The sequence below is a fragment of the Cavia porcellus genome, unplaced genomic scaffold (assembly GCF_034190915.1).
Source record: "Cavia porcellus strain 051 isolate PalLab524CR breed Dunkin Hartley unplaced genomic scaffold, mCavPor4.1 scaffold_33, whole genome shotgun sequence".
NCBI classification, from domain to species: domain Eukaryota; kingdom Metazoa; phylum Chordata; class Mammalia; order Rodentia; family Caviidae; genus Cavia; species Cavia porcellus.
Genome location: NW_026947516.1, coordinates 25911306 through 25934682, shown reverse-complemented (window position 1 = coordinate 25934682; position 23377 = coordinate 25911306). Strand labels below are relative to the sequence as shown.

General features: G+C 36.8%; 1 protein-coding gene across 7 annotated transcripts in view; it reads right to left on the bottom strand.

Moving 5' to 3' along the window:
- Positions 1-3191: 3191 nt before the first annotated feature.
- Positions 3192-23377, bottom strand: part of Zfx (zinc finger protein X-linked) — a 66400-nt gene continuing 46214 nt past the window's right edge. For 6 of the 7 annotated variants that reach the window (XM_063242927.1, XM_063242925.1, XM_013148939.3 and 3 more), the window contains 5 exons: positions 9916-10065; positions 9543-9686; positions 8848-9000; positions 8198-8338; positions 3192-7214 (listed from right to left, as the gene is read on the bottom strand). In XM_063242927.1, the coding sequence (XP_063098997.1) occupies positions 6034-7214; positions 8198-8338; positions 8848-9000; positions 9543-9686; positions 9916-10065 (1769 nt within the window). In that variant the 3' untranslated portion in view covers positions 3192-6033. Of the gene's footprint in view, positions 7215-8197; positions 8339-8847; positions 9001-9542; positions 9687-9915; positions 11125-23377 lie in introns of those variants that run through there. The other variant, XM_063242929.1, reaches the window with a different exon arrangement.

Sequence of the window (23377 nt, the reverse complement as noted above, 5' to 3'; positions counted from 1 at the left end):
GACAAAAAAAAAAAAAAAAAAAAGAAATGTTTAAAGGCAACCAATATTTTTTGGAAAGAAAATCACTCAACACCAGACAAAATCAATGCTGTGACTACAAGTCAGATAAAAGAAATGTAGGTATGAAGTAAGATTGAAAGAGAACAATCTAATAAAAGGAGGTAGTTTGAATGACTTCAAAGCTTTGATACAGATACATGCAATAAAAACAACTTGCCAAGATGTCTATCTTCGTATACTTATAAATTGGTCCTTTAAAATTACTTTTTCTGGGCTGGGGATTTAGCTCAGTAACATAAGCGCCTGCCTGGCAAACATGAGGTCATGAGTTTAATCCCCAGTACCAAAATAAAATAAAATTACTTTTTCTGAAGAACCAAAGCAAGCTGTCCTGGGAGAAAATAGTTGCTAAATCTCAGTCTGTCACAAGCATTACTTCAACAGGGAGCAGGAAAAATCAATAGGGGAAAAATGAACACAAATATGCGTGACTGAAGGGGAAAACTCACATTTCACTAGTGCGCTAATGCTAGAGGCTAGCAGAGAAACAGACTAAACGTGTGTTGGATGGTATAAAGGAACTCTTTTCCACCTTTCTGTCTCAGCCTGCTAGAGCTGGAGAGGATGTTCCATTTCTCTGGTAGGACAGCAACTGTCTCTTTGCAGTTCACACAAGTGGAAAGTGGACCCCATGCCAACTGATTGGCTGCATCAGACAAGGCCTACGTGGAGGAAAATTTGAGGTACATGCATTTCGGTCTCAGTCTCCCAATTCAGCTTTACTAGAATACATCACCACTCAAATGGTGGTTTCTTGTGCCTTTTTCAAGGGGATTAGAGTTCAGAGGCAAAGACAGGAACCTCCAAAACCCCAAGAGATAACTTTGCACTTCTTCCTTTTATTTCAAAGAATCTCATACAAAGGAAAATGGGTTCTGCATTTAAAGTCAAGCACAGGCTGAGTGTGGTGGTGCAGGCCTGTAATCTCAGCACTCAGAAGGCTGAGGCAGGAGGATCGCTTTGAGTTGAGGTCAGCCTGGGCTACTAAGCGAGCTCAAGGTCAGCCTAAACTGCATAGTGAGACCCTGTCTCAAAAAAAAAAAAAAAAAGTGAAGCACAAGCACTACAGACATTGAGAAGTTGGCCTCTACTGGAAAGCAAAATAATCATTATAGAGCTGGTTAACGATTGATAATTTTTGCTAATGTGTTTAGATATTCCTATGGTCATGTGTTCCTAAGTTTTCAGTAGTATAGTATGCTTTTGGCTTTGCAATACCTGGTCACTACAATAGCAAATGCTTCGTGTTCACCAATACCATCAAACAGGTAACCCCGGAGCCAAGTAAGTAAGAAAACTAAGTAAAGGAAAATAATCCTTGATTTTGACCTCCAACTCGACTGTCATCACAGAGGTAAAAAAATGATTTTTAAACTCAAGTAGATTCAAATGCTATAGCTCTGATAGTAACAGCTTTTTTGGTGCAAGAAGTGCTGAACAACTAAAAGGTCACAGTACTTCCAGCTTATAAACTGGGAATTCATTGTATGATCTATCTATGTCCTTCATCTTCCTGTGCATGTGTGCACGTATGCCTTATCTATAGCCAACACTCCACTAGGGTAACTTAAAATAGTAATTTATTTACAATAGCAAAAATGTCAAAAAGTAACAGGAATAATATATAACAAATCCAAGAAGTATTTCATGAAAAAGGCAAACAATATATACATGAAACAAAAGATAAAACAAAATTCATAGGACAAACTTTGGATCTTCTCTAAAAAGCTGCAGAATGTGGCAACAGGGTTTTTTGGATACCAATTACTTAAGTAATGCTGGGCCAACACACACACACACAGTTTCAGTCCCCCCCCCCCAACTTGTTCAGTCCTCTTCTGAGTTTTTTCTATCTTTGAGGAATGCAACTTCGGGAGGTTAAGATTTAGGAAGAATAGGCTATGTACATGTGCACTAAAGGCTATAGTTAGTAACTGGCTGAGCTCACTTTAAAGAGTAAACCAAAGGTAGAAACTAAGCCTTACTTTACCTTCATTGTTCACTTCTGGTTGCTGTTTTTGATTTTTCTCGTCCACCACACAGAATCTCCCCAAGTTCAAGTGCTCTAAAATGTTTCAATTATCATACAACCGAATCACCAAGGAAACAGGTTAAAACATGCTGCTGGGCCCCCATCCAGCTTTTCAATTCAGTGGATATTGAGGGTGGCTGAGAACTGCCATCTTTAACCAAGGCCCAGGTGATTACCAGGCTGCCAGATCATACCGAGAAGCACTGCTCAGAAATAGTCCCCCCTTAAGATTTTGATCGGTTGTGCCTTTTGTTACACAAATCCCAGAATTTGTGAAAAATAAAGGACGTACTGAGGTTCCTAGAGGACAGAACAGCACGTTATCTGACTGTGAACACAAGACTGGGTAGACGTGCTGTCAGGCATTCTCCTATAGCTATTTTCGGTATGCTGATTCTACATAGTGTTCTCCACACATAGTGTTCTCCACATGTATCTTTTTTTTTTTTTCTTTTTTGGTACCAGGGATCAAACTCACGACCTCGTGCTTCCGAGGCAGGCGTTTATGCCGCTGAGCTAAATCCTCAGCCCTTGACCATTTTTCTTAAGTTCTGGTTATCTACTATTTCAACTATGAGGTCCATACTTCTTCCCATGATTAAAGAATCATAGAATCTCATTCTTAAAAGCAAAGGTGGCACAAAAATCTCCTGACTCCTGAGAACTTTTGCCTAATTTCCAAATTTTTACTGTAACAAATGACCATCATCTAGTATGCTGTCTACTAGAGCCCTCCAAACTAGGCCCAAAGGGTAATTTGAGGGCAGGACTTTAGCAGTGGAAGTGGTGATGTCTGCACTGATTAAATGTACTGTAGATTCATACTGAAATGAAGTGCTCTCAAAACCCACTCTTTGCATGGGTAATTTATCTGGGGGAATTGGAAATGCTAATAAAACAAATGAAGATCAAAAGAAAAATGAACTTCAAGGACATGCTCATCAAAGGACTCACCAATCACCTCTTAGCTTCTCTGAAATATTACTTGCAAATTCACAGGCCTGAAATATTACTGTATTTGCATCTGAGTCACAAAACTCAAAGCAATCAAGCATTCTGCATTTCACTGCTGCATAAAAGAAATTAAGAAATGGGGGGATGAAAATAATCCACTGCTTTTGATGTTTATTAGGTTTACAAAAACTGTACAATTTTTCTTAAGAAAAGCATTAACTTAGTACTGGTATCAAACAGACTGAACATTAACAGGAAAATATTTTGATTTTTATTTTTGCACATTCTCAAATACACAATTACAATAATGTCACACATCCCTATATGATTTTCTTTTTATGTATTTTACTTTTTTTACAAAGTATACAGAGGGAGGGACATACAATATTTAATAGGATATTTCTACAGAACAATAACTTATATTATGTCCTTGTAAAAATCTGTACCTCTTTAAAACATTTAACTGAAACACCCATTTTTGTTTAGCTTTGCTAATCAAAATTGTTTTAAGAATTAAAACTAGGTTGTAACTAATGTCAGTACATAACAGTGACTACAATTTAATTTTCTCTTTATACAGACAAATACATTTTATATTCAATTGACCAAACCCTTAAATACCTTTTAAAGGCTTCAATATTGTGCTTTAAAAAGAAAACAACTGTGTATGGTTCCAGGTTACGTAAAGAGAAATATAAAGTGTGTAAAGTGTTGTGTTCTTTATCTTTCAGTTTATTTAAAAAAATATAGTTAAATGACCCAATTATTTATATTTTCTGAATCAATTGTATAGGATGTTTTAAAATGAATAAATTTCTAGTTTGAGTGTTTTACAGTATATCTGGGGAAAATAAAAAGGGAGATTTTCAAGATTCTCACAAAAAAACAGACAGAGCTTTCAAGAATAGCAGGGCAATGAATCACAGAATATTACATTTTTTTTTAAAGGAAAAAAAAAAAAAAAGCACATTATGGGAGCCAAGAGGACACAGGAATTCCCTATGGGATAGGCTAGGGAAACCCACGTCTTGGTTTGACTGGCATTTAGGCTACATTTCATATTAGCCTAAAGCACTTAATTTAGAACTAGACTAAATTAATGTAGCACTTCAGAGGCTTGCCAAACACCAAATATTTAGATTTCTAACACTAAAAATATAACTTTTGAATACAAATATTGATGGCAAAGAGAAAGATGGAAGATAAAAACCTAAGGGCACAAAAGGGATGGAGCACCATAACAAGGTGGCAAGGCAGCTATCAAGTGAGAAAATTACTAAATCCCCCTTGATGCGTCAGATACATGTGCCAACAGCCAATTCCAGGGACCTCAAAAACGGGTTTCTGTTCAAGAGTCACCCTAACATAACCAAATCCTAATTAACCAAGTTAACTATACAAATGTATGACTGATTCAAACCTACATGTTATTAAAACTGCCAACTCTCAAAGAAAAACAAAATGGAAAGACTTGGTGAGGTTCCAAATAAGGCCTCAGATTTTCCTTCTGCACCTGGAACACACCTTTATCTCCTAATCCAAGCCAACTTGACTGTTAAGTTTTTCAAGCCTGCTAACTATAACTGTCTAGGAAATAGCAGAGCATGCTGACCCTGCCAAGTAAGTCATAATTAGCACCGATTCTCTGGTCCGTGGAGCCATCGTTCCTCTCCGACCCCCTCACTTGGTGAGACAAACAGTTCTCACGCAGCTGCTCCGACAGAACTGAGGGAGTCATGCCTCGACACTCACTTGCTTTTCAGAAAAATATAAATGCATGGAGCTGAAACTGTATGAAAACTTCTATCTAAAAACATCTTAACCTCTAGTTTCTTCAATTATTTTTCAGTTATCAAAGATATTTAAAAAGAAAATACCTTTACTCTTTAAAAATACTAGTGTCCGTATTTTTCCTTCTAATTCTTCACCTGAGTAGTCTCTCTGAAGAGCATGACTTACAAAATGCTCTCTCATGCATCCCTGGATCTTTCATGTTATTGTAAATTTAATACTTTTCATTATAGATTTTAAACAACTACTACTTGGGGTTGTGTGTATAAATATGTAAAATAAGCAATACACACAGATACATGTTATATATATATATGTGTATATATATAAGTCAAGAGTACATTTACATATATAAAGTTGCAAAAGATCCTATGAGCCACGAGTCACCTCTAAGATTCCAAAATGCAATCCTCAGTAAATTTCACTTGCAGCACACAACCAACCATTCCAGACAAAGCAGCACAGACAGAATAATCAAAATACAACAGGATCACGCAAAAATTGTCCAACAAAGCTTTCCTAAAGTTTGCTACGCTGACAAAAGATGTAGGTAGTCCAGAGAAAGCAAAAAGAAGTATATTTTGTTGCTAAACAAAACAAAAAGTAAACACAAGCCCAGCCACTGCTCTTTACTCAGCGATGCCAGGGACACAAAAGCTCAAATACAAACTCCCCTCGTTGCATGGTCTGAAAGCACTAATCAAGATAAGTAAGTAACTTCCATGTTATGATCATGAGACCTGACCATAAAATCTCCCATTCATATTAAGATACCTCTGACAATTTTATTGTGAGAAATTTATGGGGGAAAAAATGAGTCAACACTTTCAGAGTAACCAATCTAAAGTTACCTTAAGTTAAATGGTCTTAGAAGAGTACCATCAAGGTAAGCAAGGTAAATATTTAAATAAATATAAAACTTCTAAGATAGAAAAATTCAGTATAGAATCAGGGATTACTTTATTAAAAGCAACTAGCTTGTTGCTACTTTTCCCCATTTATTAAACAAACTGAATAGAATTCAGAACACACTACTGAACAAAATGTAAAAAAAAAAAAGTTAACTAGAAGTAACAATTCTATTTGTACACAGCATAAATCAATATACAGTATTGTATGTGAACTAGACTGATTGGCTTTAAAATGAATTTCTTGTGTCAAGGCCAGTATCTCTACAATTATCTGTAGAAGTATTGTTAGGGCAGGCCAACTTCTTTATGATGACGCATTATGTGCTGGTTCTTCTCTGAAGGTCTTCGGAACCCTTTCTTGCAGTACTCACACCGGTGAGGATAGTCCTTTGTATGAATGGAAATAACATGTCGCTTAAAGCCTGAGGCATCTGTAGTGCTATACTCACAATACTCACACTGATACACTTTCCGGCCACTGTGTGTCTTCATATGCTTTTTAAGCTCATTCTGCTGCCTAAACCCCTTTCTACATCTCTTACATCTAAATGGAAGATCCTTAGTGTGAACTGAGAGAATATGGCGACTTAGCACAAATGGATCTGCAATCTTAAAGTCACAATGTCTACACTGGTGCATTTTTTTACCCTTGTGGGCAGCCACGTGTTTCTTGAGTTCTGAAGGCCTATGAAAGCCTTTATCACACATGTCACACTTATGGGGGTAGTCTTTCGTGTGAACTGAAATTATGTGTCGTTTTAAATCACTTGAGTTCGAACTTTTGTGGTCACAATGCAAACACTGGTGTGTTTTGCTTTCTTGGTGGATAAGAGCATGTTGCTGCACCTCTTTGGTATCTGAGAAAGTCAGAAAACAAATGTCACACTTGAATGGCATCTCTTTACTATGCTTAGTCTTTACATGTGTTTTCAAGTTAGAAGAGTCTGCAGACCGATATTCGCAGTACTGGCATTGGTACGGCTTCTCCCCGGTATGGATTCGCATGTGCTTTTTGAGCTCTGATGGGTGGCGAAAACCTTTACCACACTCTACACAAATATGAGGAAAGTTCTTGCTGTGGACCGCCAAAAGGTGGCGATTCAATAACCCTTGTTCAGCTGTCTCATATTCACAAAATTTACACTTGTGCATTTTGTTGGCTTTTTCCTTATGCACCATTTTGTGAGTAAACAAAGCCCCAGCATGAGAGAAATGTTTCCCACACTCATCGCATTCGATGGCTTTCTCTGCCTTGCTGGTCAGCTTGTGGCTCTCCAGATGATTGTGTAAACTTATCTTCTTGTTGGTAGTGTAATCACAGTCAGTACAGCGGTATTTCTTCTTGGCAAGGTGTTCAGGATGGTTTTTCATGTGCCTTTTCAAGAAACCTCTTGACTTAAACTTCTTTCCACAGATCATGCAAGGGTAGACAGTCAAAGGATGTCCATCAGGGCCAATAATTATTGCTAAGCAGGGACAAGAAAAGAGAGCATAAGGTATCAAGCCAAATTCTCTTTCAGCTGCTTCAAATATTTGCAGTATTCTGAATGCTACTGGTCAAGGACTCGTAAGTTAGGCTATTTGCTATTTAATATTCTTTTTGTCATTTTTCAACATAAGAAACACAGCAACTTGGTCACACAATGACAGTTTGGTCTGGAAACTTCACTCAGTAGGACTGCACCAACCTTACTCCATCATTTAATAAAATTAGTGAATAAATATACAACTTCTACGAACTAGTGATTAAAGTCATATCAATTGAGAAATCTTGGGCAATTATTCATAGTTTATAATCAAAATTCCTGCTTTGGTTATTTAAAAAAATCTGTGTTAAATATATCCATAAAAATTTTAATATGCAAATCCATATGCAAGAATAGACAGAAGTATGTCAGATGCACTGAAGTACTTATCTTACTACTCTGTAAATTATACTTATACCACTTCACACTAACATAATTAGATTCTTTAAATGTATTTTTTAAAGTTAATGCTTATAACATATGTGAGGAATTCCTTTTCATTTCTACATAAACATCATCCAAGTTTTTAAGCCAGGCGTGGTGGATCACACCTGTAATCCCAGCACTCGGGAGTGTTGAGGCAGGAGGATCATTGCGATTCAAGACCAGCCTAGGCTACAAAGTGAGCTCAAGGCCAGCCTAAAGTGCATAGAGAGCCCGTCTCAAAAAGACCCCCCCCCCAAAAATCCAAGTTTTTATATTTTCATCCATATTTGATCTATTTACTGTTTCTTTTTCATCTAAGGAAATCATTCATGAATATCACTGAATTCTGAAAATTGTATTTCCAAATTCAATATACAAAAGCTACATGTGGTCTAGCAGCTAAAATGCCATCACAACACCCCTGTGGACACATACTAGAGTTTCCTCTGAGAGCTTGCAGAGCATGCTGCACCATGATGGAACTTGTGCACCCTCACCTGTTTGGTACTGCCTTGAATCAGGTCTTCTCCTTTTCTTTGGTTTTTGTTTAGCCAGTCTGCCCAGGCCAGCAGACTCATCTATGTGCAAGAGGGCACTTGCAGTGCCATTCCGGTTTTCAATTCCATCAGAATTATTACCTAACAATGTGCATTAAAAAACACAATTATACAGTATTATAAATCATAAAGTTAGGAATTCTTTTATTAATTATGACAACAAAAAAAAGCAAGCCATGATACTCATGAATGACAAAAATTCCCCATTCTAGGTAATGAATTGGGACAGTAGGATATGTCTAGTTTCTAAAGCTAAAAACACACCAGCATTTTCTCCACAGGTTCCCTTGTCTCCCAGAACTGTAAAGTCATGGGCCAGATATAAACAAGATAAAAAGTTTCAGATTGAAAGCCTGTGTATTTCTTGCAGTACCTTCTTCTACGTAATATAAACATGAAGAAATTCCCATTAAAAATAAAAACAAAAAGTGGACTTTATAATCTTCCTCGCCTCTTGTTTAGATCAAATAATCCTAAGAGGGTACCGGTATTTCAGATTTCTGAAACTTAACACCACAGATAGTTTTTAAATCATGGTTTCATGCCCAAAAACCAATCTGACCAATCCTAAAACCAGCTCTGTGACTTACCATAAGCGGCTGCCCAAGCGATTGGCATAAAGGTTTTGATTTCACTGTCATCCATTTGTTGTTCATGTGCAGCAGCCGCCGCCGCAGCTGCTGCCGCATCCTCCTCTCCTACAATCACTTCCATGTAGACTTCATCGGCAATTTCAGCAACATCTACACCGAAAATTACAAAGACTTTTTTCATCAGGTTTACAGCAATTAAAGGAAACATACTTTTATTTGAATTCAGTTAATAAACAAATAAAAGGTCCAAATATTATGTACCTAGAATATAGCTTTTGCCATAGTAAGCACTCAACAAATATTTGTTGAATGAATCACTCATACAATTCTTGGCTTTTGCCAATTTGGTTTTAAAGTAATATTCTTTTTTTTTTTTTTTTTTTTTTTTAGACAGGGTCTCATTATGTAGTTCAGGCTGGCCTTGAACTTACTATGTAGCCCAGACTGGCCACAAACTCATAGCAATTCTCCTGCCTCAGCCTCCTGAATGCTGGGGTTACAGGCATGTGCCAGCACACCTGACTTAAAGCAATGCTGTAAACATAAAAAGCCACTGATGTTTCCCTCTAAATATGGCAGTCCAGCAATCTCAATGATGCTACTTGCTTCTTTCCAATACTGGCCATTTAAAAAAACAGAGAAAGAGCTACGCACACATAAAATTTTCACCCACAAAAAGGCCACCTACTTACTTAAATCTTCGTCTTCTTGCTGAGAGTCATTGACGGTCATATAAACCATCTTTTCCCTGGGAACACGTATACTGTTGTTCTGGTCAAGGAGCTCCACTCCATGGTCATTTTCAGGCTCACTCTCCACAATGTCTACGGTTCCACCTATCAGAGAAAAAGGTAGGTTCAAGGGTTTATTTGAAAACTTCATTTCTATCTCCTTTCACGTATTTTTTCTTAAATTTTTGTAGTTTTCAGTTATATTAGAATTCTTGTTTAAAAGTTATCTTCAGAAAATATTTCAAATGCTGTCAATCTTAAAAAAACACAGAAGTAATCAGGCTGAAGCACTTGATAGGATATGCATAGTTTGCTACTTAAGGCTTTTTCTTACCTAAGTCATCCTCTCCGGGGTCAGCTTTAAAAATGTACACCTTGATGACTTCTGGACAATTGCCATCCACTTTACAAGGATCAATTTCTGACTCCGCATCCATGTTCATTCCAGATGAACCATCATGTTCAATTTTGCCAGCATCATCCACTAAACAGGCAGGAAATATATCACAAATAGTAACAGAAGATACATAAAATGTTACTTGTTTTCTGAAGCCTTTTTATAAAACAGTCTCTAATTTGATTTACAAAACCTTGGATGATTTTACCTAGACAAGTAGAAGGTTCAATAAAGACATTCTTTTTTTTTTTTTGTCTTTTTCATTTTTATCAGTACCAGGGATCGAACTCATGACTGCCTGCTTGTAAGGCAGGCGCTTATGCCACTGAGTTAAATCCCCAGCCCCAATAAAGACATTCTTAAAGATATCTGAAAATGGGATCACACACTAAAGTAAAAAATACAACTAAAAAGTGAAAACTCCTGGTAATCTAGAAAATTGTAAGTAACAAAAAATAAATTTAGCCTTTGCTAAACCATTAGTAAAAACAAACCTACATTAAAGATATTCTTTTAAGATGGTGGCAAGTTTGTGGGAAAAAAGCACTTTTCGAAAACTGTTAGTGGGAATGTGAATTAATACAAGTACTATGGAGTACTTGTATTAGTATTAGTATGAAGATTCCTCAAAATAAAAAAAAATTCCATTAAACTCAGCTATTCCACTTCTAGGTTACCTTTCCAAAAGAGTTAAAAAGACATCATATTACAGTAATACATGATACTCATGTTTATAGCAGCACAACTTTCAACAGCTAAGTCTTGGAAGTAGCTTACATGTCCATTAACAGATGAATGGACTAAGAAAATACGGTAGCTATACACAATGGCGTGCTACTCTACCAAAAAGGAGGATAAATTTGAGTCATTTTGTAGGAAAATGGATATACCTTGACAAAATAATGTTAAGAGAAATAAATACACGAGCTTAAATATTGCACTGATTCTCTTATGCAAAAAACCCAAAGTACAAACAAAGAGCAAAATAAAAAATAATAGGAAACAAGGGGATAGAACTTCTGCAAATGGGAAATAGACCAAGGGGGGCTGGTTTAAAAAGAATTAAAATGTGTTACGGCCAAGTGTGGTGGTACATGCCTATAATCCCAACATCTGGGAGGCTGAGGCAGGAGGATCCCGAGGAGTCTGAAATTGGAGTTAAAAATTAAGAAAAGTATACTCCAGAAGCTTGCCATCTCATGAGAAAGCACCAGTAGACAATTATTCTTAAATGTAGTAAGAACACAACTACCATTTACTAAGCAACCAAGTAATATTTAATTCAAACCTATAAAGAATGCGATATGGTGTTCTAGACATTTTACAACAGAGCAAAGATTAGTGAGGTTGAGTAACTTATCTGGAGTCACATAATTCAAATTTCAAATCACACTCATCCTAGTTTGTCAATTTCTGGAGCTTAGAAAATAAAATGGAAATAAATTGGCAGAGGCAAAATGTGATTTTTGAAAAATCAATAAATAGTTCAACTACCTAAAGATGCTTTTAGTGAAAAATCAGATGAATGTGCTCATGACTCAGGCAGGCCACGTCAGCATTGCATCAAGGGCAGGGGGTGGTGGCTTTGACCACTACAACATTTTAAATTCATAGTCATCTGCTGCGTGATTTATACTCATTAAGCCAAGACAGAACTGAGATTTCAACATTTTGGAAATACTTCTGCAAAGTCCTGTTATGCTCTCAATCAGATCCAAAAACTGCACTTATCTAATGAAAATTCTAACATAGAACATCAAAATGATGAATCCAGTTTCTTAAAAGTCAACATCAAAAAGCAAAAATATAGTAATAATTTATCAACTTGGCTTCTGACTGAGAATCAAGACCACCCACATCACATATGAATTACAAAGAACTGCTAGCAAACCACAACCCCAAAGCTTTCTTATGTGTCATTTACAAACATAAAAATTTAATCTGCTGGCTTCAGATACAATGAGTCAAGAATTCAAAACCCAAAAAAAAAAAAAAAAAAAAAAGAAAGGTTGAGGGGCTGGAGGTTTATTTATTTATTTTTTTTTTTTTTGTCTTTTTCATTTTTATCGGTACCGGGGACCGAACTCACGACTGCCTGCTTGCAAGGCAGGTGCTTATGCCGCTGAGCTAAATCCCCAGCCCCGGGGCTGGAGGTTTAGCTCAGCGGCATAAGCGCCTGCCTTGGAAGCGGGCAGTCCTGAGTTCGATCCCCGGTACCAATAAAAAGGAAAAAGACAAAAAAAAAAAAAAAAAAAGAATTCAAAACCTTGGGCCACTGAAAGTAGTAATTTTAGTCTATTTCTGACACCATTACACCATTAAAGAGAAAGTTATATTTTAATATACATTCGGTTTCAAAACCAAATATGTCACTCAATTAAAAACATATTTGTTGATAATAAATCATACTTTTCCTTACATAATTTAAAGTTAAAATGAAGATTGCTCATGAAGAAAAAGCAAAAGCTTTTTTTCACAAGATGATATTAAAGGTAAACTCTAATGCAATCTTTAATAACAAACTGATACATAACATGGAAAAGGATTAGAGCCAGAAATGATTGGCCATTGTCACACTGTGCACTGATAGCTGCCATGGAAACAAAGAAAGGACATCTCATTCAGGCTGAGAAAAGAAGCACCAATTTTAAGTATAGAATAAAGCAGGGACAAAAGGAGCGGGATGAGAAATTGCATGATGCTGCTGGGTATGGTTGCATACACCTATAATTCCAGCTCATGATGAAGCTGAAACTGAGGCAGGGGCTCACTGTGAGTTCAAGGTCAGCCTAGAATACATAGCAAAACTGTCAAAAAAAAAAAAAAAAAAACCCAGAAAATAAAAATAAATGAAAAAAAGGCATGATGCTAAGGAAACACACCCTTCGATTTTACTGAGGTTGAAGGTAAAACATGCCACAGGGCCTGGTACACCTGGAAGGGAAGCTTATTAGACTTAACTCTGGTACTTTAAAAGTAAAAAAAAAAAAAAAAAAAAAAAAGTTTCACAGAATCAGAATGTGCAGGATAAGGCCTGATATATACAGGTGGATTTAGAGGTGTCATGTCCCTAGGATTCTGATTATAGTATGGTTAGAGAATATCTGCTACAGGTGACAGGAGACTTTTAAGCAGTACGTGATGACCAATGACAAGGGCCGATGCCCATTTCTGCAACAGGATCCTGATGGTCTTGAAAAGACAGATGCAAGGGATTAAAAACATGAAGCAGAAAGACCACTTGTGAGTCCGCTGTGATAACACAGGTGGGTAAGTGACATTACAAGACTTTGAATCAGGACAGAAACAATATGAATGGGCAGGAGGGTTGGTCTTGAGGCTTATCTTAGGGCTACAATGAACAGGACCTAGTACCTTACTGAAAATGATGGGTCAAAGGAGCTAAAGATAATGTAAGTTTTGATTTAGGAAGCTGAGTGATGGGGGTAAAGGCATGTAAGAGAGATGAGGAAAAGGACTTCTCCCTGTTTTAATTACTTTCAGATCCCAAGGATAACACCCCTAAAAGCTCTCAAAGCCAGTACACCTATCACTCTGTGCTCTCAATACTCCTTGCTTGCTTCTCTCACAATACACAACTCACCATACTACTACTACTATCTGGTTTTCCCTCTATATTTACCAACTGATAAAACCAAACTTGTATTTTCATTACCTGCTCTAAAAAAGCACAGCAGAGCATGGCAATAGCAGATGCTCAGAATGGTTCCATTAAGATGTGAAATCAAGTGCTGAATATTTGGGTCTGAAAGCTGCAGGTTGATACACAGATTTAGGAACCATCAGCTCTGTGTTAACCAAGCCTGTGATTACTCACAGACAATCTGCAGTATGAAGAGAGAATTGAGGATAAAATCCTGCGGAAGACCCTAGTTAAGGAGGGACTTTCTTTCATAAAGGAAGCTAAGAAGGAAAAGGTGGAGAAGTTGGCGGAAGGGCATGAAGAAATGCAGAGTTAAAAGTTGCAGAAATCCTAGTGAAACCCATGCTGGTAATGCAACAAGTGCACACGTCAAGGAATGTTTCCAATGACTACGGCAACTCAGGGTTACCAAGAGTCCTGGTGAATGGCAGCACAGTTAAGGCTGTACGGCATTAGACTGAAGCGGAGGTGTCAACAAAAGACATGAATTTCTTCAAGTCTAATTTGAAAAAAGGAAAACAAGTGGGCAACAATAAGAATGGGCTGCAGGGTCAAGGACTTTCTGGCTCAACTGATAAAAACACTCAGGTATGCTCAGTCTGGGAGAGACAGTAGAAAGCCAGACGCACGCTAAAGTCAGAGGACACGGTGAAATCTCTAGATCCAGACCTCAGAGGGAAAGGGAAACTGTATATGAAACTATGAAGAAAAAAGAAGGAATTTTCCTCAAACATAAGAGAAGCATTCTATCCTTCTAAAACTTAAGGACGTAAATGGGGATGAGGATACAGCTCTGTTGTGTTCCAAGAAGGGGCAAAACTGGAATATCATGCACAAAGTTGGAGAAGCCCATGGCCAACAGCTCAACTACAGACATGAAATAGGAGGTAAAGACCTAAGTACAGCAACAGAACAGCAGACTGGGTTAAGAGAAAAAAAAAAAAAAAAAAACTAAGGAAAATGAGCTGATCCAGGACAAACAGAATGACGTGAAGGTACAAAGAGACCAGCTGGTTAAACTGTCATTTAAAAAAAAAGCTCTTTAAAATCTAAACATAACTCAAGTATCTTGATTATGCTTTATAAAATGTTTTGTAGGGGGAATGATATTTTTATGACATACCCAGCTAAGTAAGCCAAGGTTATTTTGGAATTTCAAAGTGAGCAGTATTAGATGAAGATCTCACCAAACTAGTCAGAAGAGTCCAAAATATATCTTATATTATATATATATATATATATATATATATATATATCTTTAGAAGATTCATCTCTAAATAGTTTGACACTAATCAAGCTGGTGTAAACTTTTAGCAAGATTTGTCAAAGATTCTAACAGGTACTGGAAAATCAAATGTCCTTGTATTTAAGAATACGTGTGTCTTGCATAGGTTAGTGTGTCAGTGCTCCTAGAAAACCTCTGATGGGAAAATTCTAATATGTTAGAGCTTGTGATATGCCATACATTTACCTAAAACTTGAAATAAAATGTTTGCTTTCCTAAATGTGTGTGAAAAAACACCTCAAATATATGGGCTTATCTGATAGCAAAGCTATTCTATTATAAGACAACAGAATTCACCTTCAGATTTTCACCTTCAGAACTTGCCCCACTAACTCAACCTATGAAATTACTCTGAATTTGAAATATTACAGAAGTGATTTTAAAAAACACTTTGATGGTCCTGTTAAGTAATCAGAATTTCACTGAGATTTTAAAGCTACCATTAAAATGAATTTCTAAAAACAGACAAAGAAGGCTTTGACAAAATTGAGTCATCATATGTATGATTTCTGCATAAGTGCCTTCTTCTAATGCAGTAATGAAGAACTACAGCTTTAGAATAAGGCCTCTCCAAAATAGAAGAGCATAATTTTTGGAAATTAAGACTACTTCTAATAATAACTACTATTTGCATGGCATTTTGCAATTTCCTTACTGTTTCTATGTAGTTTTTATTTCATTTGATTCTTATCATTTCCAGATAAAGAAATACTACTTCTGAGTGGTATGTGACTTGTCCAAATGATCAATGAGCTACTACTTGGGGGTAGAGGAGTGAGGACGTGCCTATGTTTAAAACCTAGACCTTTATTTTCATCTTGGACTTTGTAGCAAACCAGCTAGAAATTCTATCATGTTAGTACGTTTCTTTCCCAGCTTTTCCTATGCCTTTTTAACAAGTGAACCTGGGATCACGGTTTCAAGTCTTCTATATAATGATAATCTTTATATTTTGTCCAATATTTTAAACCTCAAAACTGAAGTAAAATTTTAAGTTACCAATAACCTCAGTAACACCAAAATGTAGATGCATTATTATACTTCAAGGAAACTTCAGTAAAACTCCCTTAAGACTATAAATTAGGGGATGATTATTTGCAATGCTAATAGATACTGTGGTATCTAAAAATACAGTTCATTAAGATTTCAGCAAACCCAGTAGTTTCTGTTTGAGAAAACTTATAGGCAGGCAGTGCAGGGCAGTGGGGCATACCACTTAAGGGAATGTTGATCTATTTTTTTTTTTTTAATTAGCAAGCTGAAACGGTTCCTATATGGAAAAAATCATTTCATGGCAAGAAACTTTAAGACAAGGAATGGTGATCCCGACAATAACAGTAAATATTTTCTGATCACATACAATTTTGTCAAGGACATGAAGATAGATACTCCATTGACTGATAGACTGATTTGTAATGGAATTGCATTTTATCTAAATGAACATGCTGAGCGTGGTGGCTCACACCTATAATCCCAGCACTTGGGAGGCTGAGGCAGGAGGTTCCTTGCAAGTTTGAGACCAGCCTAGGCTACAAAGTGAGCTCAAGGCCAGCCTGAACTGCATAGAGAGACCCTGTGTCAAAAAAAGACAATAAATAAATAAATAAATAAATAAAAAAACATCATGAAGAGACACTTTTACCATTCTGGGTTTTTCCCTGAAAACTGTAAACTACCCCTCCCTCTATTTACTCAAATTGCTTAATCTCTCAAAATCAGGTTGTATTTGTCCTCCTCAAGGAATCAAAGAATTGCTTTTTAGTTGATCTCTCTGTCTCTCTTTAGGTTTCCTACCAAACACTCCTAGATACTGCCTGCCCTGAGTCAGCTTTTCTAAAACAAGGATCCAGTATCCTCACTCTTCTAGCACAAAAGGGAAACTTGCTTACTAATAAAAGACAAATTACATAACACAGCCATCAACTTCTGACCAAACTGCCTTTGCCTGAGTTGGGCACTTCAACTTCACTTAACATGTGCTCAAACTCTCACATCGCTCCCCTTCCAATGATTGTTAGAACTTATAGAACAGAGATAGTTGTTTTATTCTGATTTCCAGTACTGGGGATTGAACCCAGAGCCTCTGTACTAAGCTACCAGCCCTCTTTTTATTTCTTGAGAAAAAGTCTCCCAACTTTGTGCAAGACAAAGTTTGCACAGACCAGGCTTGAATTTGCGATCTTCTTCCCTCAGCCTCCCAGAGTGTTGCTATCACAGGCATGTGCCACCACACTCTGTTTGAACAGATTTTTACAACTAAAACTGGATACAGTATTTTAAACAAAAAGTATTACATTAGAACTCACCTGAACCTAACAACAAAACCACCTTAATTTTACAGAGGATCCTATTCCTTGAGTCTCTGACCCTACCCTCTTTCCATCATGCTGAGCCACAAACCTGACAAGCTGCCTTTACCTCTGCACCAGCAGCTATGTGGCTAAACCCAGTCAGAAGCACACACCACACACTCCTTATGGTTTCACTTTAAATTTATGACTCTGAACCTGGAGTGGACCTTTTCTCATTCTTCTCTTTTCCAGGTTCTCTTCTCCCCTCAAATCTAATACTATTTCCCCATTCTAGCTACTTACTGTTGCTGACTTCATTTCTTTCTTTCTTTTTTTCCCCCTTTTTCCAGTTTTTTGAGACAGCGCCTCACTGTTAGTTCAGCCTGGCACTGAACTCATGGCCATCCTCCTGCCTCAGCCTCCCAAATGCTGGGATTTCAGGTGTGCGCCACCATGCCTCACTGATCTCCTTTCTTACATCACTGAAAACAAGTGAAAGAATCAGAAAAGATTCACACTACTCACCTACCTACAAGGAAGTCCAGAAACTTCCTGCCTGTTACCACAATGGCATTTCTCCCTAACACCACCCCTTCTTTACAAAAATACCCCTCCTTCCTGCTCTAATCCACCTCTCTTATAATCATCTGTTCAAAGGGCAAGATGATTGCCAATCCTGTCTAGGACTCAGAAGATAAACACTAAATATTAACCACAGGGCCAATCTGAAGCTCAAATTACTTGTAAAGTTTTCAAACTACAGACAAACTTTTCCCAATCTCATTTTGGGGGGTGAGGGAAATCTTTGCCTTGGGTGCCTTATTCCTGGTATAAATATATATAACCAATATCCACACTAACCATTATACTGAAAACTTCTAATTCATTAATTTAGTACTGATTTCTAAATAAACTTCAGACTACACAATATTTTAAATGGAGTAATAGAAGCCTTCTCAAATTTAAAGATATTTAAATACAAAAGGAAGATGTCCAAGGTGATTAGTTAGTAATGATGTAGTATGTATTTGAAATCTGCTGAGAGTAGATTTTAAGTGTTCTCACTACAAAAAAAGTATTTAAAGTAATAGATGTTACTCAGTTTAGCCATTCCCAATGTTAAAATATTTCAAAACATCACATTCTAAACCACAAACATACACCACTTTGTCAACTAAACACAGTAAGCTGTAAATAGTTTGAGTTATCTTCTCTAAATACTTAAAGACTTCTTTCACACTACAGAAATACTCCCCTGGTGTAAAGTATTTTTTAAATTCTAAAATTTCAATCCGTGATTTATCAAATGGCTTAAAAACCAAAACTGGGAATGTATGTACATAAAAATAACAGTAAACCAGGTGTCGGTGGCACTGGGGGCTAAGGCAGGAAGAGCCCCAGTTCAAGGCCAGCCTGGGCATCTCAGCAAGACTTTGTGTCTCAAAATCAAGAATGGGTCTAGGGATGTAGCTCAGTGATACAGTGCTTGCCTACCATGTGTGAGGCCCTAGATTCAATGCTTGGCGCCACAAAACAAACAGGTATGATATACGTATTCCATAATTAAGCCACAAAACAAGGGAATAAATTTTTTACTATCTTTTCTGTGCTAATGGCCCTAGAATCAATAAATAAACTTTCAGATCTGTTGATCTTCAAGATTTATGCATGAAACATAGGGGTTTAGATTTTATATGTTCATATTCTGAACCACTTTTTTAAAGTACTGGAGATAGAACCCAAGGCCTTTGCACTGTGCTATCTCCTTGGTCCGCTTTTCATGTTGTATTTTGAGATTAGGTTCTTGCTAAATCACTGAATTGCCTAGACTGGACTCAATCTTGTGATCCACCTGCTTCACACAGTGAATACCTATATGCAGCAACTCCACAGAGGTATCTTTGGCATAGCCACATTTATTTATTTTTGGTAAGTGTTACCATCTGCCCAACTGAATAGCCAGAAACCAGAAAGTGAGCTTCCTCAATCCTAAATTTAATCCAAACTATTTCCTAAGCATTGAAGAATTTGGTTCTGCCAAACTCTACTGATAAACTTAATTTCATACTAGTCATACTCTGGTACTTGAATGCTTGAAACTCTTTGAGTTTGGCACTCAACACATTATGATGCAAAATTTGGTACTCCACAAACAAACTAGAACTTGAAGTGTCACTGACTTGTGACTCGTCACCCTTTTCAGCCAAAACAATCTGTTTGGTACTCACTGTTTAATTTTGGTATTTGTCAAGTCTCCAGGAACCAATTAATGATTTCATTCTTACCTTATTATCTGCCCTCAGTATTGTTGTTATCTGTCAAAACTATTAATCTAAGCCTGTTGATGCACTTAAAGTCCTTTCACAGCTCCTTACATGGAAAAGGTACAGCAGGCTTTCCAGTGTATGCAAGGGCCTTCAGGTTTTTGGCCCTGCCCATCTTCTAATCTTATTTCTCACCATTTTCTTGACTTCTTCACCAAGGACTTATTTATACTCCAATAAACAAGTTTCTGAACATTCAATGATCTTTCACATCCTCCTGCCCTTTGTATTTTTTTTTAAAAAAAGATGTGGTGATAGTATTGTTTTATTTATTTATTTATTTAATCCTTGGCTTTGAGAAATAAACACTTAAGGACTTAGGGAAAAAACGGTATCTAGGGGGCCGGGGATTTAGCTCAGTGGCCTAAGCACCTGCCTGGCAAGCACAAGGTCATGAGTTCAATCCCTGGTACATAAAAAAAAAAAAAAAAAAAAAAACACCTATCTGAAATTCGCTTCAAAGTAATATAGGAGAGAAGGAACTCGATAGGAATAGAGATGAAGTAAATTTAATGTCTTCAACTGAACTTCCACAGAACTTTGGTTTCTAACACCTTTGTAGCATTTATCTCACTCCAGTATTCTAAAACATTTCCTGTTATTACTTCCAAAATATCTGCCTATATACCTTTTCATACTCCACTATAATAGCCTGTTTTGTTTCTCTTCCCTCCAAGAATTATGAACTACTAAAAAGCAGCATTTTTTGCTGTTTTTCTCTAACAGTCCATAGCCCCAGTGCGGTAATCAATAAATGTTTTTGAATGAATGAAGATACATGAAAGGGGGCTGGGGACTTATCTCAGCATAAGCACCTGCCTTCCAAGCAGGCAGTTGTGAGTTCGATCCCTGGTACCCATAAAAACGAAAAAGACAAAAAAAAAAAAAGAAAATACATGAAAGGAAACAGGGGCAGGAGTAAAAATAATATGATTCCTTTTGCTTATATAAAAACACTTCTAAAAACAAAAAAAGGTGAGGTTGTAGGTATCTGAGTGACTTCTACTAAAATGAGCTGTAGTATAAAGTAGCTAAGCTCCTATTTACTAATACTGCAGTTCAGTACTCAATAACATCATAATTCCACAAAGTCCCTGCCTTCTAGGATACAGTGGAGTATTATTTAATAAAAGGAATAATGGATGAATCTTGAAAACATCATACTAAATGAAAGAAGCCAATGAAAGACCAGCTGTTATAGCACCCCATATAGATGAAATGTTCAGAAAAAGAAATGGACCAAGACAAAAAAGGAAACTGGTGGTTGCTTAGGCATAGTGAGAATGGAAAGGGCTGGTGGGAATCATAGCTAAAGAGTATGGTGTTTCTCCTTGGCATGATGAAAAATTTTAGTTAACAGTGGTGATGGTTGTACATCCTTGACTACATTAAAAAACACAAAAATGCAGGCTTTAAATAAGTGAGTTACACGGTTTGTAAAGGATATATCAATAAAGCTGTTACTATGACTTACTAGAATTTTAAAAAACTTTTGCAGTGATAGATCTAACCCAGAATCTGACATACCTACAGGCACTGTTACCAAAAAGTTTATTTCACCATTTAAATTGAATCTAGGATTAGAAAAAAACACTTTTAATTAAAAGGCATAGGAAATGTCAACAAGACCTGAAGACTGACACCTCACAGATCATGTTACTATCAGAGGTACCCAAAGAATATTCTGTTACTGAAGCTGTTGAAAGGCAGTCTCTGACTCATCATCATCAGATTCTCCCCAGCTTTTTCTACTTGCACACATTGATGTTTCACAAAATGGCTTCTTGATTACCCAACTGCCAAGTATAATACCAGGTGGCTGAAGATCACTTGTAAAGAGATTAGGGAGTCTTGCAGCTGCATCAGATTAAACGGGAACTAAGAAGCAAGAAGAACTAAGTAACAAGTGGACAATTCAAACTCGAACTGCTCTGACAATCAGAAAACTCCTAAGGGCCACGAAGAATACTACACCATATCTAACCTGGTAAGAACCAAGTAAAAGCCAGTAGCTACTGGCAGGGAAGAAATGCATTCCTAAATCCTCAGATGAGGAACAATGTCCACAGACTTGCAGCTAGAATATTCATTTATTCAACAAATATCTACTTCCCAAATGGCTTGATGGGAAACACATGGAAGCAGCTAAGACGTAGGGGACAGCTCCTGTCCTCAAGAAATACACAATCAACTTACAAGCAATCATAACATCTAGTATGCAAAGAAGAGATCATTCTGACTTCAAAAGCAACAATATTGTAACAAACAGCATGTGTCTATACACACTCTAATACACAAAGAATGATGCTACTTCATTGGCATTTCAAGTAAGACTTTTTAAAATTTGTGTTTGTGTTTAATGGTGGCATAGTTTCACATTTATTAAAGGTAGGGGAAAAAACAAGCAGAGGGGAACAACGGGCTCTGCAGAGTGAGTCTGAGCCAAGTAAAAAGGGAAGAAAAAAATAAAAATAAAAAATATACCTTATAGTGTAGGGTGGGCTACTGTAAAGGGGCATGATGCCTTTAAGTGAGACAAAAACCTGCAAAAACGGACAGTAAAGATACAAAAGCTATTTATTAGGATCCTAGATTCAATGACTTACTAGAATTTTAAAAAACTTTTGCAGTGATAGATCTAACCCAGAATCTGACATACCTACATCCCTTACTCTTTTTGAGACAGCATCTCACTCTATTGCTCAGGCTGGCCTGTCATTCTCCTGCCTCAGCCTCAGTCTCCTAAATAGCTGGGATTATAGATCTGCACCACCACATCAGGCACTAAATTTTTAAAAACATCCATTATGTTCTTTTAACTTAAAAAGTCACTGTTGAATAAATACCACAGGAATTCCGAAATACACTTTTCATATTATGGAAAGTAGTAAAGCTGACAGCTGATAATGATGTCTCAGTACTCTGCAACAATGGATGAAATTAGGCAATAGTTCCTCCATACCCTTACCACAAAACCCTTGCCATTTCTAAACATCTGAAGTCAATTCCAGATTTAGTTAAAACGCAACATAAAAGAAGTCTTTTGCTGGGAGACAGAAAAAAGAAATGCTAAATTCCCAAACTAATAGTAAATTAGATTGCTTAATATGATCATAACTTTCAGAGGGAAAGGGATGATAGAGGGGAAGGGAGAAAAAGTCTGTATGATAGAAAAAATGAAAGATATTACCAAAAGTCACTATCTTTGAAAACAACTGAAAAACAATCCAATCATTATTGTAAAATAGGAAAACAACACAATACTGTGTGTGTGCATTTAAATATATTTTTGTGTTCTCTGAACTTGGATGTGACATTTTAAAAGACATTTTAAAAGGAAAATATATTATCATCATAGTAAATATGTCAAGTGTACCAATAAAATCTATGATATCAAAAAATAAAAATATAAAATAATATACTACACTAAAACAGTTTATATTCATCCATACTTCTTTAGAAATATTAAAATCTATATAAATTAGCAGAAACTCTGGGTCTAAAAGAAAAATGAGTATAGATAATATTTTCAATGGAGACTTTCTAAGTCTAGATGGGCATAATCCCAGCTACTTGAGAGGCTAAACAGGAGAAACACAAGTTCAAGGCTAGCTTGGGCAATGCAAAGGGACCCTGTCTCAAAATCCTGAGTGCTGGGATGTAGCTCCCAGCATTCAAATACTCTTTTGACTTTCCTATCTCAGAAACGAGGACTCTGCTCTCCCTTCTCTAAGACTCACCTAATAGCCACCCACTGCTGCCCTGAACTCCAGCCCCTTCCCCTCCTCGTCCACCTGCTCCATGGGTCAGCCCTCTTTCTCATCGTCACATTCTC